General features: G+C 50.4%; 1 protein-coding gene across 2 annotated transcripts in view; it reads left to right on the forward strand.

Moving 5' to 3' along the window:
• Nucleotides 1-19122, forward strand: part of SAMD4B (sterile alpha motif domain containing 4B) — a 156843-nt gene that overhangs the window by 111904 nt on the left and 25817 nt on the right. Inside the window, exons 5-9 of one of the 2 annotated variants that reach the window (XM_063937955.1) lie at nt 2923-3032; nt 4345-4431; nt 5060-5357; nt 5439-5524; nt 5687-5811. In XM_063937955.1, coding sequence (XP_063794025.1) covers nt 2923-3032; nt 4345-4431; nt 5060-5357; nt 5439-5524; nt 5687-5811 — 706 coding nt within the window. The remainder of the gene's footprint in view (nt 1-2922; nt 3033-4344; nt 4432-5059; nt 5358-5438; nt 5525-5686; nt 5812-19122) is intronic. The other variant, XM_063937956.1, reaches the window with a different exon arrangement.

A 19122-nucleotide genomic window follows, 5' to 3' on the forward strand; every position in this document is an offset into this window, starting at 1 on the left:
TATTTACCAAGGTAATGGCCGAAATGATGATACTCCTTCGAAAAAAGGGAGTTATAATTATCCCGTACTTGGACGATCTCCTTATAAAGGCAAGGTCCAGGGAGCAGCTGTTGGTCGGAGTAGCACTATCTCGGGAAGTGCTACAACAGCACGACTGGATTCTGAATATTCCAAAGTCGCAGCTGGTTCCTACGACGCGTCTACTGTTCCTGGGTATGGTTCTGGACACAGAACAGAAAAAAGTTTCTCCCGAAGGAGAAGGCCAAGGAGTTGTCATCTCTAGTCAGAGACCTCCTAAAACAAATACAGGTGTCTGTGCATCAATGCACGCGAGTCCTGGTAAAGATGGTAGCTTCTTACGAAGAAATTCCATTCGGCAGGTTCCATGCAAGGATCTTCCAGTGGGATCTGTTGGACAAGTGGTCCGGGTCGCATCTTCAGATGCATCGGCTGATAACCCTGTCTTCAAGGGCCAGGGTGTCGCTGTTGTGGTGGCTGCAGTGTGCTCATCTTCTAGAGGGCCGCAGATTCGGCATACAGGACTGGGTCCTGGTGACCACGGATGCCAGCCTTCGAGGCTGGGGGGCAGTCACACAGGGAAGAAACTTCCAAGGACTATGGTCGAGTCAGGAGACTTCCCTACACATAAATATTCTGGAACTAAGGGCCATTTACAATGCCCTAAGTCAGGCAAGACCCCTGCTTCAACACCAGCCGGTGCTGATCCAGTCAGACAACATTACGGCGGTCGCCCATGTAAACCGACAGGGCGGCACAAGAAGCAGGATGGAGATGGAAGAAGCCACAAGGATTCTCCGATGGGCGGAAAATCATGTGTTAGTACTGTCAGCAGTGTTCATTCCCGGAGTGGACAACTGGGAAGCAGACTTTCTCAGCAGACACGACCTCCACCCGGGAGAGTGGGGACTTCATCCAGAAGTCTTCCAAATGATTGTACATGGGAAAGGCCACAGGTGGACATGATGGCGTCCCGCCTCAACAAAAAGCTAAAAAGATATTGCGCCAGGTCAAGGGACCCTCAGGCGATAACTGTGGACGCTCTGGTAAAACCGTGGGTGTACCAGTCTGTGTATGTGTTCCCTCCTCTGCCTCTCATACCTAAGGTACTGAGAATAATAAGAAGGAGAGGAGTAAGAACTATACTCGTGGTTCCGGATTGGCCAAGATGAGCTTGGTACCCAGAACTTCAAAGAAATGATCTCCGAGGACCCATGGCCTCTGCCGCTCAGACAGGACCTGCTGCAGCAGGGGCCCTGTCTGTTCCAAGACTTACCGCGGCTGCGTTTGACGGCATGGCGATTGAACGCCGGATCCTGAAGGAAAAGGGCAATCCGGAGGAAGTCATCCCTACGCTGATTAAAGCTAGGAAAGAAGTGACCGCAAACCATTATCACCGCATATGGCGAAAATATGTTGCGTGGTGTGAGGCCAGGAAGGCCCCAACGGATGAATTTCAGCTGGGCCGTTTTCTGCACTTCCTACAGTCAGGGGTGACTATGGGCCTAAAATTGGGTTCCATTAAGGTCCAGATTTCGGCTCTGTCGATTTTCTTCCAGAAAGAACTGGCTTCACTACCTGAAGTTCAGACATTTGTTAAGGGAGTGCTGCATATTCAACCCCCTTTTGTGCCTCCAGTGGCACCTTGGGATCTCAACGTGGTGTTGGATTTCCTAAAGTCACATTGGTTTGAGCCACTTAAAACCGTGGAATTAAAATATCTCACGTGGAAAGTGGTCATGCTGTTGGCCTTGGCTTCGGCCAGGCGTGTGTCAGAATTGGCGGCTTTGTCATGTAAAAGCCCTTATCTGATTTTCCATATGGATAGGGCAGAATTGAGGACTCGTCCCCAGTTTCTTCCTAAGGTGGTATCAGCTTTTCATTTGAACCAACCTATTGTGGTGCCTGCGGCTACTAAAGACTTGGAGGATTCCAAGTTGTTGGACGTAGTCAGGGCCCTGAAAATGTATGTTTCCAGGACAGCTAGTGTCAGGAAAACTGACTCGCTATTTATCCTGTATACACCCAACAAGCTGGGTGCTCCTGCTTCAAAGCAGACTATTGCTCGCTGGATCTGTAGTACGATTCAGCTTGCACATTCTGCGGCTGGACTGCCGCATCCTAGATCAGTGAAAGCCCATTCCACGAGGAAGGTGGGCTCTTCTTGGGCGGCTGCCCGAGGGGTCTTGGCTTTACAACTTTGCCGAGCAGCTACTTGGTCGGGGTCAAACACATTTGCTAAATTCTACAAGTTTGATACCCTGGCGGAGGAGGACCTAGAGTTTGCTCATTCGGTTCTGCAGAGTCATCCGCACTCTCCTGCCCGTTTGGGAGCTTTGGTATAATCCCCATGGTCCTTACGGAGTTCCCAGCATCCACTTAGGACGTCAGAGAAAATAAGATTTTACTCACCGGTAAATCTATTTCTCGTAGTCCGTAGTGGATGCTGGGCGCCCATCCCAAGTGCGGATTGTCTGCAATACTTGTATATAGTTATTGCCTAACTAAAGGGTTATTGTTGAGCCATCTGTTGAGAGGCTCAGTTATATTTCATACTGTTAACTGGGTATAGTATCACGAGTTATACGGTGTGATTGGTGTGGCTGGTATGAGTCTTACCCGGGATTCAAAATCCTTCCTTATTGTGTCAGCTCTTCCGGCCACAGTATCCTAACGGAGGTCTGGAGGAGGGTCATAGAGGGAGGAGCCAGTGCACAGCAGGTAGTCCTAAAGCTTTCTTTAGTTGTGCCCAGTCTCCTGCGGAGCCGCTATTCCCCATGGTCCTTACGGAGTCCCAGCATCCACTACGGACTACGAGAAATAGATTTACCGGTGAGTAAAATCTTATTATTTATCATATTCTGATTTATTGGTATATTTTTTTTTATCCCATATCTTGTGCAGATGTGCCCACCTGGCTGAAGAGCTTACGTCTGCACAAATACGCGTCACTGTTCTCTCAGATGAGCTATGAGGAAATGATGACCCTGACAGAGCAGCACCTTGAGTCACAGGTGAGTGATGGTGTCTGTCATGTTAAGGGCCGTACACACTCGGCGATTGGCTGTCGGTTGACCCAGCGGTGGGGGAGATAAACTTCACTCCCCCTGGCCCCATAGCCCTGCATCCTAATATGGACGAGATTGTCCATATTGGCCTGCAGGTATGAACGAGTCTGCACCAACGGTGAACGAGCGCGTAACTGCGCACCATTCATCGTTAGTGCCTACACACTGAAAGATATGAACGGTATTAATGAGTTAGATTGTTCATATCTTTCAATGAAATCTTTAAGTGTGTAGGGCCCATTAGCATTGTATAGAAAAGGCAATATCAGGTTGTGTCAGATCTAAGTGATTTACCCCCACCAGTCCTATTTTTATACAAAAGTATGTGCAGCTGAATATTTGGCAAAATATGACAATAAATGGTTGTCACAAAAAAAGACCTAATAAACATTCAAATAAGAAGCCTCCAGGCCACTCCGTGGCACGTTGTGGGACCCCCCCTCCAGGTCACTCCGTGGCACGTTGTGGGACCCCCCCTCCAGTTCACTCCGTGGCACGTTGTGGGACCCCCCCTCCAGGTCACTCTGTGGCAATTGTGCCCCCCCCCCCCCCCCCCCCTCCAAGTCACTCTGTGGCACGTTGTGCCGTCCCCCCCCCCCCCCCCCCCCCAACACCACCTTTCCAAGTAACTCTGTGGCACGTTGTGGGGCCCCCTCCAGGTCACTCTGTGGCACATTGTGGGGCCCACCTCCAGGTCTCTCTGTGCCACGCTGTAGTCGTCCCCGGTCACACTGTGGCACGTTGTAGTGTGCACCCTCCCCAGTTCACTTTGTGCCATGTTTAGCGGCGGGCTAGTAGAAAGGGACCGTCTACAAAGTACTCTCCATGATAGTCTATTCCATACAGTTTTGAATAAACTATGATAGTGGTAAGTAGGTTTGTCCTTACTGTATTTATTTTTATTATTATTATTGTCCTGGTACCTGTGTACATGTATTTAGATGTAGCAGTAAATTGGATAGATGAATGAACTCTCCTCCTTTTAGTGCAGCTGGAAATAATAAATTCTTCATTGTAAGTTTTATAATCTGTTAATAGTGTTCTGGTTGTTCTAGAGAACAGAGACAAGTTAGTTTTAGGCCCCTTATGGTCTGGGATGAGATGCATCTTGCTTATTAGTGAGGGATACACACAGTTTATATTGGGAGCTAGGAGAGAGGCCAGTTCTTGATGTCCTTGGTGGTAACTGCATTCGCTAGGGCTTTCTGTATTTGCCCTTGTATTTTACCCCACTAACCCTATTGTCTTTCTACACCAGAACGTCACCAAGGGGGCTCGGCATAAAATTGCTTTAAGCATCCAGAAGTTGCGTGAAAGACAGAGCGTGCTCCGCTCACTGGAGAAGGTAAGAGGAGTACAGATATGTTGTATCTATATACGAAGTGTCATAAGGGAGCATTCACAGCGGAAGAAATGAGATGAACATACATGCATGCATGCATGCATACATGCATACATACATGCATGCATGCATGCATACATGCATGCATGCATACATACATACATACATGCATGCATGCATGCATGCATGCATACATACATACATACATACAGGTGTATTATGGTATGCCGGGCTCCCGGCGACCAGCATACCGGCGCCGGAAGCCTGACCTCCGGCATACCGACAGCGTGGCAAGCGCAAATGACCCCCTTGCGGGCTCGCTGTGGGCACAGTGGCGCGATATGCGCGCCATGCTTTTTATTCTCCCTCCAGGGGGGTCGTGTACCCCCACGAGGGAGAAAAACTGTTGGTATTCCGGCGCCGGTATACTGTGCGCCGGGATCCCGACAGTCGGCAACCTGAAGACCACCCATACATACATGTATTAGATACATATAGTAGTATTTTAGCTTTTGATTCCTTACAGCTTCAAATTCGAGTTCTCTTGTAATAAGTTCTGCGCCCTGCCTCTTGATGTTAGGGTATGCCCCGGCTTTTTTTAGCTGTTAACGCTGTTTCTTTCTGATATTAGGATATTCTGGAGGGAGGAAATGTGCGCAATGCTTTGCAGGAGCTTCAGCAGATCGTTATTACACCCATCAAATACTATCGCCCCAATCAGACAGAGCCCGTAAGTGGGGAGCAGCCTTCCCAACATAGGGCCATTCCAGACTCTGCCAACAAAAACTCTGATGAGAATGAGCCACCTACAGGTCTAACTGCTGATGGGTTCCAGCAACAAAGTACCCCAAGTTGTGACTTGGAAACCTCTGTGCCACCCATAGCAGACGGGGACATCCCAGGACAACTAACGAGGGTGCTGGGCAAAGGTGAGTGTGCGTTGCATTTTCCCAGTGCATTTATCACCCTGGCCAGTCTGTCGCTGATCAGTCACCTTTCTCTCTGCGCAGTTTGTACACAGCTGCTGGTCTCCCGGCCAGATGAGGAGAATATAACTTGTTATCTCCAGCTCCTGGAGAAGTGCCTGACACATGAGGTAAGTGCACTGGGAGTATACATGCGGTATGTTGTCATGTAAATCGAGGACTTGATAAAGAGCCGGCAAACTCTGGTTTTGTGAATTCCTGAAGACACATGTACCAGATCCTTATTACTGCTTTATTAATAATTAGGTTGATCTCGTCTCCTCTACCCGCAGGCGTTTACAGAGACTCAGAAGAAAAGAATACTCTCCTGGAAGCAGCAGGTCTTGAAACTGCTCCGAACATTTCCCCGCAAGGCATTACTGGAAATGCAGGGGTACAGGCAACAGAAGGGGTGCAGGTGGGCTGTATGTGGGGGTTGTAGGGTACAGGCAATTCAATGGGAGCAGATGAGCTGCATGTGTGGAAGAGAGGCAACATAACGTCCCCTTCGTCCACCATCAAGATCTTGCTCTTTTATAAGATCTGATATAAAGTGATTTTCTCATTCGCGGAAAGCAATCTGCTCTGTCCCGCCCCCCATGCGGTCTCTGGCATCATAAGTTCCTTCTTTCCCACAAAGAAAGATTCAGTCTCTCCTCTCCTCCCACTCTGCCGCCCGTAAACCGGACCATTACCTCTCACAGATCAGCCATCCCTGCCTCCATCTATTCTTTCTCCTTCACCACTCTTTACTAGATTATTCTAGCATGCAGTAATCACTGCCATTGTGAGCTGAACCCATACTCCATAACTTCCCTGATGGATATAATGTCCACTATGCAACTCCTCACCTTGCCCCTAAAGGGTTTGCCTACACTCTTCCTTTCTGTACAGAATCTCTAGGCCTCTCCCTACGCAGGATTATGTTCTCAACACTCCAGACACTGCCGGGACTTCATTACTGTTAAATCTAAAGACCACTACTGGGTTGGGTGACCGGCGGTCAGCATACCGACGCCGGGATCCCGGTTGCCAGTATGCCAGCAGTGGGCGAATGCAATGATGCCCCTTGCGGGCTCGTTGCGGTTTACCACAGGTTCTATTCCCACTCTATGGGTGTCGTGAGCACCCACGAGTGGGAATAGCTCTGGTCCCCCTGCCAGGTTTCTGGCGGTAAAGGATCCCAGCATCTGTATGCTGACTGCCAGGATCCCAGACCGCCGGTGACATGACTACATCTCCCACTACTCACTGCATTTGACCCATTCGACCACTGGCTTCTTGTACTGAATTCTCTAGGTCTTCAGGACACTGCCCTGTGTCTCATCCTACCTTCCAGACCGCTCTAGTAGTGTCTGTCTCGGTGGTGGTTCTTCCTAAAGGCCAGTACACACTGAAGAGATGTGTGCTGGGCGATTTGCCACAGATGTGTGCTGAGCGATGGGGGCGCTTATTTCACACAGCGGGTTAAACGGGCGATGGGCTAGATTGTGCCTGTATGCAGGCCTACCTAGCACCGACGATAGCAACCCACAGGGCCGTGCATTGCTATCGCTGGGGAGCATACACACGAGAGATCCATGCTTAACGTCTACGTAATCTAGTCAGATTGCTTATATTTTAAACACTGATCTCCCCGTGTGTACCCCCCTTTAGAGTATGAGAAGGGTAGACTTTGGCCCTTTACTCTCTCTATACAGTGTCTGACTAACCTAATGAGAGACACTGTCCCCAGTCCCCCCCACCCCGATCCGGTGTCACAACTTTTCCTGACCACCTGCTTTTGAACCAGACGTCTGTGCCTAATCCTACATATGACGATGGGGGCAGTTAGGCAGTTAGAGGGTGGTCTAGTTGAGCATTAGTAATGCCCTCTGTAGTCTTTCCAGTTACAGTGATGGGGTATGAGAGCCATGTTGTTTTGTGGGACCCTCGTGCCCCAGTTTATCACAGTTTCTGTACCACTTCTGTTGGAAAAATGATCAGCTCATACTAGTTTTAGTGTAACTACTTATGCCATCCGAATGTATCTATCCTCTTATGATGGGATCCAGTCTCTAGGTCAACAGTAACTAGGTCGACAGGGTCTCTAGGTCAACATGTTCTAGGTTGACAGGTCAAAAGTTCGACATGAGTTTTTCACAATTTTTTTTATTTTATTTTTTATTTTTTTTAGTTTTTTGACCTTTTTCATACTTAACGATCCACGTGGACTACAGTTGGGAATAGTAACCTGTACCCGATCCACGTGGACTACGATTGGGAATAGTAACCTGTACAGAGCGCAGCGAGGCACCTTGCCCGAAGCGCGAGCCATGCGAGGGGACACGGTGCATTAATTGGGGTTCCCGGCCACTGTACAGAGAAAACGACACCAAAAAACATAAAAACCTCATGTTGACCTTTTGACCTAAAGACCCTGTCGACCTAGTTACTGTTGATTAATAGTGGTCGACCTAGTTACTGTCAACCTTGTAGACCACACCCCATCAGAGACCTTACCATATAGGTTGGCCCGGGTGTAGTACGGGTGACCGGCGGTCACCTTGCCGACGCCGGGATCCCGGCAGCATACAGACGCCGGGATCCCGGCGGGGAGGGGCAAGTGCAGCAAACCCCTTGCGGGCTCTGTGGCGACCTGCGGTCGCCACAGGTTCTATTCCCACTCTATGGGTGTCGTGGACACCCACGAGTGGAAATAGTCCCTGTTGGTCGGCATGCCGCCCATCGGGATAGTGAGCCGTCGGGCTCACGGAGGAGGTCATGTGACTGTCGGTCAGCCGACCGGCGGTCACATGACTACCACCCGGTTGGCCCATGTTACTCAATGTCTGTCTTTCTACCATTTCATTTTGGATGTCCACTCACCACCTCAAGCTCCAGTCTTCAAGGAAGTGATCTAATAAAACAAAAGCAGCTTTTCTGACCTCTTAGCCAACACATCAGTAACCTCTGCCCTTCCAGCTCGCTGCTGAGGTGTCGTTCTTGTCTTTAGACTGCAGAACCTTTAATTCGTGCCATCATTCACTATTGCGAGTCCCTCCTTCTTTTCACTCCCTGCCATCTATTTTGATTGTAGTGTAGACTAGTATTCATACCCTAACGTTCTGCAGCTACTGCACTCTGCCATCTTATTGGTTGCCTGTACTTGTAGTAATCCAGTGTATAATGTTACTACTAATATGCTAAGCCATTAACAGAAGGGAGCTTATTGTGGGGTGTTGGAGTGCAAGTAGCAGACGGGCTGTTTCTCCTGTGTAGATTAGGTATATAGATTACTGTGTGGTGTACGCAGGGAGAGATGGCTGTAGCTAGTACCCATGTGCTGAGGTCTGGTATATTTGGCCAGTGTACCAGGGTTGGAGCAGGAAGAAGTGGCTATATGCAGTACATTCAGGTAACAGAAGGGGGCAGATGGGAACACCACCAGGAGAACTACAGGTGAACTATATGAGGATGGATCCCCGCAGCACAGGTGTGATTGGTGGTCTGTGTGGATGGTACAGTATTATGTGGTGCATTTAGTATACAGTAAATCCCTGAGAGGAAATGTGTATATGAGGGGAGGCGTCACAGCACCCTATCACATTATAGTGTGAGAGCTACTGTGTGTTACGTCGTGTTCTGGTGTTATGCCCCTGAGAGGATGTGTGTGTATGAGGGGAGGTGTCACAGCCCCCTATCACATTATAGTGCGTGGTGTACTGTGTGTTACGTCTGGTGTTCTGTCCCTGTGTATGAGGGGAGGTGTCACAGCTCCCTATCACATTATAGTGCGTGGTGTACTGTGTGTTACGTCTGGTGTTCTGTCCCTGTGTATGAGGGGAGGTGTCGCAGCTCCCTATCACATTATAGTGCGTGGTGTACTGTGTGTTACGTCTGGTGTTCTGTCCCTGTGTATGAGGGGAGGTGTCGCAGCTCCCTATCACATTATAGTGCGTGGTGTACTGTGTGTTACGTCTGGTGTTCTGTCCCTGTGTATGAGGGGAGGTGTCACAGCTCCCTATCACATTATAGTGCGTGGTGTACTGTGTGTTACGTCTGGTGTTCTGTCCCTGTGTATGAGGGGAGGTGTCACAACCCCCTATCACATTATAGTGCGTGGTGTACTGTGTGTTACGTCTGGTGTTCTGTCCCTGTGTATGAGGGGAGGTGTCGCAGCTCCCTATCACATTATAGTGCGTGGTGTACTGTGTTACGTCTGGTGTTCTGTCCCTGTGTATGAGGGGAGGTGTCACAGCCCCCTATCACATTATAGTGCGTGGTGTACTGTGTGTTACGTCTGGTGTTCTGTCCCTGTGTATGAGGGGAGGTGTCACAGCTCCCTATCACATTATAGTGCGTGGTGTACTGTGTGTTACGTCTGGTGTTCTGTCCCTGTGTATGAGGGGAGGTGTCGCAGCTCCCTATCACATTATAGTGCGTGGTGTACTGTGTGTTACGTCTGGTGTTCTGTCCCTGTGTATGAGGGGAGGTGTCACAGCTCCCTATCACATTATAGTGCGTGGTGTACTGTGTGTTACGTCTGGTGTTCTGTCCCTGTGTATGAGGGGAGGTGTCACAGCCCCCTATCACATTATAGTGCGTGGTGTACTGTGTGTTACGTCTGGTGTTCTGTCCCTGTGTATGAGGGGAGGTGTCACAACCCCCTATCACATTATAGTGCGTGGTGTACTGTGTGTTACGTCTGGTGTTCTGTCCCTGTGTATGAGGGGAGGTGTCACAGCTCCCTATCACATTATAGTGCGTGGTGTACTGTGTGTTACGTCTGGTGTTCTGTCCCTGTGTATGAGGGGAGGTGTCACAACCCCCTATCACATTATAGTGCGTGGTGTACTGTGTGTTACGTCTGGTGTTCTGTCCCTGTGTATGAGGGGAGGTGTCGCAGCTCCCTATCACATTATAGTGCGTGGTGTACTGTGTGTTACGTCTGGTGTTCTGTCCCTGTGTATGAGGGGAGGTGTCACAGCTCCCTATCACATTATAGTGCGTGGTGTACTGTGTGTTACGTCTGGTGTTCTGTCCCTGTGTATGAGGGGAGGTGTCACAACCCCCTATCACATTATAGTGCGTGGTGTACTGTGTGTTACGTCTGGTGTTCTGTCCCTGTGTATGAGGGGAGGTGTCGCAGCTCCCTATCACATTATAGTGCGTGGTGTACTGTGTGTTACGTCTGGTGTTCTGTCCCTGTGTATGAGGGGAGGTGTCGCAGCTCCCTATCACATTATAGTGCGTGGTGTACTGTGTTACGTCTGGTGTTCTGTCCCTGTGTATGAGGGGAGGTGTCGCAGCTCCCTATCACATTATAGTGCGTGGTGTACTGTGTGTTACGTCTGGTGTTCTGTCCCTGTGTATCAGGGGAGGTGTCGCAGCTCCCTATCACATTATAGTGCGTGGTGTACTGTGTTACGTCTGGTGTTCTGTCCCTGTGTATGAGGGGAGGTGTCGCAGCTCCCTATCACATTATAGTGCGTGGTGTACTGTGTGTTACGTCTGGTGTTCTGTCCCTGTGTATGAGGGGAGGTGTCACAGCCCCCTATCACATTATAGTGCGTGGTGTACTGTGTGTTACGTCTGGTGTTCTGTCCCTGTGTATGAGGGGAGGTGTCACAACCCCCTATCACATTATAGTGCGTGGTGTACTGTGTGTTACGTCTGGTGTTCTGTCCCTGTGTATGAGGGGAGGTGTCGCAGCTCCCTATCACATTATAGTGCGTGGTGTACTGTGTGTTACGTCTGGTGTTCTGTCCCTGTGTATGAGGGGAGGTGTCGCAGCTCCCTATCACATTATAGTGCGTGGTGTACTGTGTTACGTCTGGTGTTCTGTCCCTGTGTATGAGGGGAGGTGTCGCAGCTCCCTATCACATTATAGTGCGTGGTGTACTGTGTGTTACGTCTGGTGTTCTGTCCCTGTGTATGAGGGGAGGTGTCGCAGCTCCCTATCACATTATAGTGCGTGGTGTACTGTGTTACGTCTGGTGTTCTGTCCCTGTGTATGAGGGGAGGTGTCGCAGCTCCCTATCACATTATAGTGCGTGGTGTACTGTGTGTTACGTCTGGTGTTCTGTCCCTGTGTATGAGGGGAGGTGTCACAGCCCCCTATCACATTATAGTGCGTGGTGTACTGTGTGTTACGTCTGGTGTTCTGTCCCTGTGTATGAGGGGAGGTGTCGCAGCTCCCTATCACATTATAGTGCGTGGTGTACTGTGTGTTACGTCTGGTGTTCTGTCCCTGTGTATGAGGGGAGGTGTCACAACCCCCTATCACATTATAGTGCGTGGTGTACTGTGTGTTACGTCTGGTGTTCTGTCCCTGTGTATGAGGGGAGGTGTCACAGCCCCCTATCACATTATAGTGCGTGGTGTACTGTGTGTTACGTCTGGTGTTCTGTCCCTGTGTATGAGGGGAGGTGTCACAGCTCCCTATCACATTATAGTGCGTGGTGTACTGTGTGTTACGTCTGGTGTTCTGTCCCTGTGTATGAGGGGAGGTGTCACAGCCCCCTATCACATTATAGTGCGTGGTGTACTGTGTGTTACGTCTGGTGTTCTGTCCCTGTGTATGAGGGGAGGTGTCGCAGCTCCCTATCACATTATAGTGCGTGGTGTACTGTGTTACGTCTGGTGTTCTGTCCCTGTGTATGAGGGGAGGTGTCACAGCTCCCTATCACATTATAGTGCGTGGTGTACTGTGTTACGTCTGGTGTTCTGTCCCTGTGTATGAGGGGAGGTGTCGCAGCTCCCTATCACATTATAGTGCGTGGTGTACTGTGTGTTACGTCTGGTGTTCTGTCCCTGTGTATGAGGGGAGGTGTCGCAGCTCCCTATCACATTATAGTGCGTGGTGTACTGTGTTACGTCTGGTGTTCTGTCCCTGTGTATGAGGGGAGGTGTCGCAGCTCCCTATCACATTATAGTGCGTGGTGTACTGTGTGTTACGTCTGGTGTTCTGTCCCTGTGTATGAGGGGAGGTGTCACAGCCCCCTATCACATTATAGTGCGTGGTGTACTGTGTGTTACGTCTGGTGTTCTGTCCCTGTGTATGAGGGGAGGTGTCGCAGCTCCCTATCACATTATAGTGCGTGGTGTACTGTGTGTTACGTCTGGTGTTCTGTCCCTGTGTATGAGGGGAGGTGTCACAACCCCCTATCACATTGTAGTGCGTGGTGTACTGTGTGTTACGTCTGGTGTTCTGTCCCTGTGTATGAGGGGAGGTGTCACAGCCCCCTATCACATTATAGTGCGTGGTGTACTGTGTGTTACGTCTGGTGTTCTGTCCCTGTGTATGAGGGGAGGTGTCGCAGCTCCCTATCACATTATAGTGCGTGGTGTACTGTGTGTTACGTCTGGTGTTCTGTCCCTGTGTATGAGGGGAGGTGTCGCAGCCCCCTATCACATTATAGTGCATGGTGTACTGTGTGTTACGTCTGGTGTTCTGTCCCTGTGTATGAGGGGAGGTGTCGCAGCTCCCTATCACATTATAGTGCGTGGTGTACTGTGTGTTACGTCTGGTGTTCTGTCCCTGTGTATGAGGGGAGGTGTCACAGCCCCCTATCACATTATAGTGCGTGGTGTACTGTGTGTTACGTCTGGTGTTCTGTCCCTGTGTATGAGGGGAGGTGTCGCAGCTCCCTATCACATTATAGTGCGTGGTGTACTGTGTGTTACGTCTGGTGTTCTGTCCCTGTGTATGAGGGGAGGTGTCGCAGCCCCCTATCACATTATAGTGCGTGGTGTACTGTGTGTTACGTCTGGTGTTCTGTCCCTGTGTATGAGGGGAGGTGTCGCAGCTCCCTATCACATTATAGTGCGTGGTGTACTGTGTGTTACGTCTGGTGTTCTGTCCCTGTGTATGAGGGGAGGTGTCACAGCCCCCTATCACATTATAGTGCGTGGTGTACTGTATGTTACGTCTGGTGTTCTGTCCCTGTGTATGAGGGGAGGTGTCACAGCCCCCTATCACATTATAGTGCGTGGTGTACTGTATGTTACGTCTGGTGTTCTGTCCCTGTGTATGAGGGGAGGTGTCACAGCTCCCTATCACATTATAGTGCGTGGTGTACTGTGTGTTACGTCTGGTGTTCTGTCCCTGTGTATGAGGGGAGGTGTCACAGCCCCCTATCACATTATAGTGCGTGGTGTACTGTGTGTTACGTCTGGTGTTCTGTCCCTGTGTATGAGGGGAGGTGTCACAGCACCCTATCACATTATAGTGCGTGGTGTACTGTGTGTTACGTCTGGTGTTCTGTCCCTGTGTATGAGGGGAGGTGTCACAGCACCCTATCACATTATAGTGCGTGGTGTACTGTGTTACGTCTGGTGTTCTGTCCCTGTGTATGAGGGGAGGTGTCACAGCTCCCTATCACATTATAGTGCGTGGTGTACTGTGTGTTACGTCTGGTGTTCTGTCCCTGTGTATGAGGGGAGGTGTCACAGCCCCCTATCACATTATAGTGCGTGGTGTACTGTGTGTTACGTCTGGTGTTCTGTCCCTGTGTATGAGGGGAGGTGTCACAGCACCCTATCACATTATAGTGCGTGGTGTACTGTGTGTTACGTCTGGTGTTCTGTCCCTGTGTATGAGGGGAGGTGTCACAGCACCCTATCACATTATAGTGCGTGGTGTACTGTTACGTCTGGTGTTCTGTCCCTGTGTATGAGGGGAGGTGTCACAGCACCCTATCACATTATAGTGCGTGGTGTACTGTGTTACGTCTGGTGTTCTGTCCCTGTGTATGAGGGGAGGCGTCACAGCACCCTATCACATTATAGTGTGAGAGCTACTGTGTGTTACGTCGTGTTCTGTCCCTGTGTATGAGGGGAGGTGTCACAGCCCCCTATCACATTATAGTGCGTGGTGTACTGTGTGTTACGTCTGGTGTTCTGTCCCTGTGTATGAGGGGAGGTGTCACAGCCCCCTATCACATTATAGTGCGTGGTGTACTGTGTTACGTCTGGTGTTCTGTCCCTGTGTATGAGGGGAGGTGTCACAGCCCCCTATCACATTATAGTGCGTGGTGTACTGTGTTACGTCTGGTGTTCTGTCCCTGTGTATGAGGGGAGGTGTCACAGCACCCTATCACATTATAGTGCGTGGTGTACTGTGTTACGTCTGGTGTTCTGTCCCTGTGTATGAGGGGAGGTGTCGCAGCCCCCTATCACATTATAGTGCGTGGTGTACTGTGTTACGTCTGGTGTTCTGTCCCTGTGTATGAGGGGAGGTGTCACAGCACCCTATCACATTATAGTGCGTGGTGTACTGTGTTACGTCTGGTGTTCTGTCCCTGTGTATGAGGGGAGGCGTCACAGCACCCTATCACATTATAGTGTGAGAGCTACTGTGTGTTACGTCGTGTTCTGTCCCTGTGTATGAGGGGAGGTGTCACAGCCCCCTATCACATTATAGTGCGTGGTGTACTGTGTGTTACGTCTGGTGTTCTGTCCCTGTGTATGAGGGGAGGTGTCACAGCCCCCTATCACATTATAGTGCGTGGTGTACTGTGTGTTACGTCTGGTGTTCTGTCCCTGTGTATGAGGGGAGGTGTCACAGCCCCCTATCACATTATAGTGCGTGGTGTACTGTGTTACGTCTGGTGTTCTGTCCCTGTGTATGAGGGGAGGCGTCACAGCACCCTATCACATTATAGTGTGAGAGCTACTGTGTGTTACGTCGTGTTCTGTCCCTGTGTATGAGGGGAGGCGTCACAGCACCCTATCACATTATAGTGTGAGAGCTACTGTGTGTTACGTCGTGTTCTGGTGTTATGCCCCTGAGAGGATGTGTGTGTATGAGGGGAGGTGTCACAGCCCCCTATCACATTATAGTGTGAGAGCTACTGTGTGTTACGTCTGGTGTTATGCCCCTGAGAGGATGTGTGTGTATGAGGGGAGGTGTCACAGCACCCTATCACATTATAGTGTGAGAGCTACTGTGTGTTACGTCTGGTGTTCTGGTGTTATGCCCCTGAGAGGATGTGTGTGTATGAGGGGAGGTGTCACAGCTCCCTATCACATTATAGTGCGTGGTGTACTGTGTGTTACGTCTGGTGTTCTGTGTATGAGGGGAGGTGTCACAGCCCCCTATCACATTATAGTGCGTGGTGTACTGTGTGTTACGTCTGGTGTTCTGTCCCTGTGTATGAGGGGAGGTGTCGCAGCTCCCTATCACATTATAGTGCGTGGTGTACTGTGTGTTACGTCTGGTGTTCTGTCCCTGTGTATGAGGGGAGGTGTCACAGCTCCCTATCACATTATAGTGCGTGGTGTACTGTGTGTTACGTCTGGTGTTCTGTCCCTGTGTATGAGGGGAGGTGTCGCAGCTCCCTATCACATTATAGTGCGTGGTGTACTGTGTGTTACGTCTGGTGTTCTGTCCCTGTGTATGAGGGGAGGTGTCGCAGCTCCCTATCACATTATAGTGCGTGGTGTACTGTGTGTTACGTCTGGTGTTCTGTCCCTGTGTATGAGGGGAGGTGTCACAGCTCCCTATCACATTATAGTGCGTGGTGTACTGTGTGTTACGTCTGGTGTTCTGTCCCTGTGTATGAGGGGAGGTGTCGCAGCTCCCTATCACATTATAGTGCGTGGTGTACTGTGTGTTACGTCTGGTGTTCTGTCCCTGTGTATGAGGGGAGGTGTCGCAGCTCCCTATCACATTATAGTGCGTGGTGTACTGTGTTACGTCTGGTGTTCTGTCCCTGTGTATGAGGGGAGGTGTCGCAGCTCCCTATCACATTATAGTGCGTGGTGTACTGTGTTACGTCTGGTGTTCTGTCCCTGTGTATGAGGGGAGGTGTCACAGCTCCCTATCACATTATAGTGCGTGGTGTACTGTGTGTTACGTCTGGTGTTCTGTCCCTGTGTATGAGGGGAGGTGTCGCAGCTCCCTATCACATTATAGTGCGTGGTGTACTGTGTGTTACGTCTGGTGTTCTGTCCCTGTGTATGAGGGGAGGTGTCGCAGCTCCCTATCACATTATAGTGCGTGGTGTACTGTGTTACGTCTGGTGTTCTGTCCCTGTGTATGAGGGGAGGTGTCACAGCTCCCTATCACATTATAGTGCGTGGTGTACTGTGTGTTACGTCTGGTGTTCTGTCCCTGTGTATGAGGGGAGGTGTCGCAGCTCCCTATCACATTATAGTGCGTGGTGTACTGTGTGTTACGTCTGGTGTTCTGTCCCTGTGTATGAGGGGAGGTGTCGCAGCTCCCTATCACATTATAGTGCGTGGTGTACTGTGTGTTACGTCTGGTGTTCTGTCCCTGTGTATGAGGGGAGGTGTCGCAGCTCCCTATCACATTATAGTGCGTGGTGTACTGTGTTACGTCTGGTGTTCTGTCCCTGTGTATGAGGGGAGGTGTCACAGCTCCCTATCACATTATAGTGCGTGGTGTACTGTGTGTTACGTCTGGTGTTCTGTCCCTGTGTATGAGGGGAGGTGTCGCAGCTCCCTATCACATTATAGTGCGTGGTGTACTGTGTGTTACGTCTGGTGTTCTGTCCCTGTGTATGAGGGGAGGTGTCACAGCCCCCTATCACATTATAGTGCGTGGTGTACTGTGTGTTACGTCTGGTGTTCTGTCCCTGTGTATGAGGGGAGGTGTCACAGCTCCCTATCACATTATAGTGCGTGGTGTACTGTGTGTTACGTCTGGTGTTCTGTCCCTGTGTATGAGGGGAGGTGTCGCAGCTCCCTATCACATTATAGTGCGTGGTGTACTGTGTGTTACGTCTGGTGTTCTGTCCCTGTGTATGAGGGGAGGTGTCGCAGCTCCCTATCACATTATAGTGCGTGGTGTACTGTGTTACGTCTGGTGTTCTGTCCCTGTGTATGAGGGGAGGTGTCGCAGCTCCCTATCACATTATAGTGTGAGAGCTACTGTGTGTTACGTCTGGTGTTCTGGTGTTATGCCCCTGAGAGGATGTGTGTGTATGAGGGGAGGTGTCACAGCCCCCTATCACATTATAGTGTGAGAGCTACTGTGTGTTACGTCTGGTGTTCTGGTGTTATGCCCCTGAGAGGATGTGTGTGTATGAGGGGAGGTGTCACAGCCCCCTATCACATTATAGTGTGAGAGCTACTGTGTGTTACGTCGTGTTCTGGTGTTATGCCCCTGAGAGGATGTGTGTGTATGAGGGGAGGTGTCGCAGCTCCCTATCACATTATAGTGCGTGGTGTACTGTGTGTTACGTCTGGTGTTCTGTCCCTGTGTATGAGGGGAGGTGTCGCAGCTCCCTATCACATTATAGTGCGTGGTGTACTGTGTGTTACGTCTGGTGTTCTGTCCCTGTGTATGAGGGGAGGTGTCGCAGCTCCCTATCACATTATAGTGCGTGGTGTACTGTGTGTTACGTCTGGTGTTCTGTCCCTGTGTATGAGGGGAGGTGTCGCAGCTCCCTATCACATTATAGTGCGTGGTGTACTGTGTGTTACGTCTGGTGATCTGTCCCTGTGTATGAGGGGAGGTGTCGCAGCTCCCTATCACATTATAGTGCGTGGTGTACTGTGTGTTACGTCTGGTGTTCTGTCCCTGTGTATGAGGGGAGGTGTCGCAGCTCCCTATCACATTATAGTGCGTGGTGTACTGTGTGTTACGTCTGGTGATCTGTCCCTGTGTATGAGGGGAGGTGTCGCAGCTCCCTATCACATTATAGTGCGTGGTGTACTGTGTGTTACGTCTGGTGTTCTGTCCCTGTGTATGAGGGGAGGTGTCGCAGCTCCCTATCACATTATAGTGCGTGGTGTACTGTGTGTTACGTCTGGTGTTCTGTCCCTGTGTATGAGGGGAGGTGTCGCAGCCCCCTATCACATTATAGTGTGAGAGCTACTGTGTGTTACGTCGTGTTCTGGTGTTATGCCCCTGAGAGGATGTGTGTGTATGAGGGGAGGTGTCGCAGCTCCCTATCACATTATAGTGCGTGGTGTACTGTGTGTTACGTCTGGTGTTCTGTCCCTGTGTATGAGGGGAGGCGTCACAGCACCCTATCACGTTATAGTGCGTGGTGTACTGTGTGTTACGTCTGGTGTTCTGTCCCTGTGTATGAGGGGAGGTGTCACAGCCCCCTATCACATTATAGTGCGTGGTGTACTGTGTGTTACGTCTGGTGTTCTGTCCCTGTGTATGAGGGGAGGTGTCACAGCCCCCTATCACATTATAGTGCGTGGTGTACTGTGTGTTACGTCTGGTGTTCTGTCCCTGTGTATGAGGGGAGGTGTCACAGCCCCCTATCACATTATAGTGCGTGGTGTACTGTGTGTTACGTCTGGTGTTCTGTCCCTGTGTATGAGGGGAGGTGTCACAGCTCCCTATCACAGTATAGTGCGTGGTGTACTGTGTGTTACGTCTGGTGTTCTGTCCCTGTGTATGAGGGGAGGTGTCACAGCCCCCTATCACATTATAGTGCGTGGTGTACTGTGTGTTACGTCTGGTGTTCTGTCCCTGTGTATGAGGGGAGGTGTCACAGCCCCCTATCACATTATAGTGCGTGGTGTACTGTGTGTTACGTCTGGTGTTCTGTCCCTGTGTATGAGGGGAGGTGTCACAGCCCCCTATCACATTATAGTGCGTGGTGTACTGTGTGTTACGTCTGGTGTTCTGTCCCTGTGTATGAGGGGAGGTGTCGCAGCTCCCTATCACATTATAGTGCGTGGTGTACTGTGTGTTACGTCTGGTGTTCTGTCCCTGTGTATGAGGGGAGGTGTCACAGCTCCCTATCACATTATAGTGCGT

This window comes from Pseudophryne corroboree, chromosome 8 (assembly GCF_028390025.1).
Source record: "Pseudophryne corroboree isolate aPseCor3 chromosome 8, aPseCor3.hap2, whole genome shotgun sequence".
NCBI lineage: Eukaryota > Metazoa > Chordata > Amphibia > Anura > Myobatrachidae > Pseudophryne > Pseudophryne corroboree.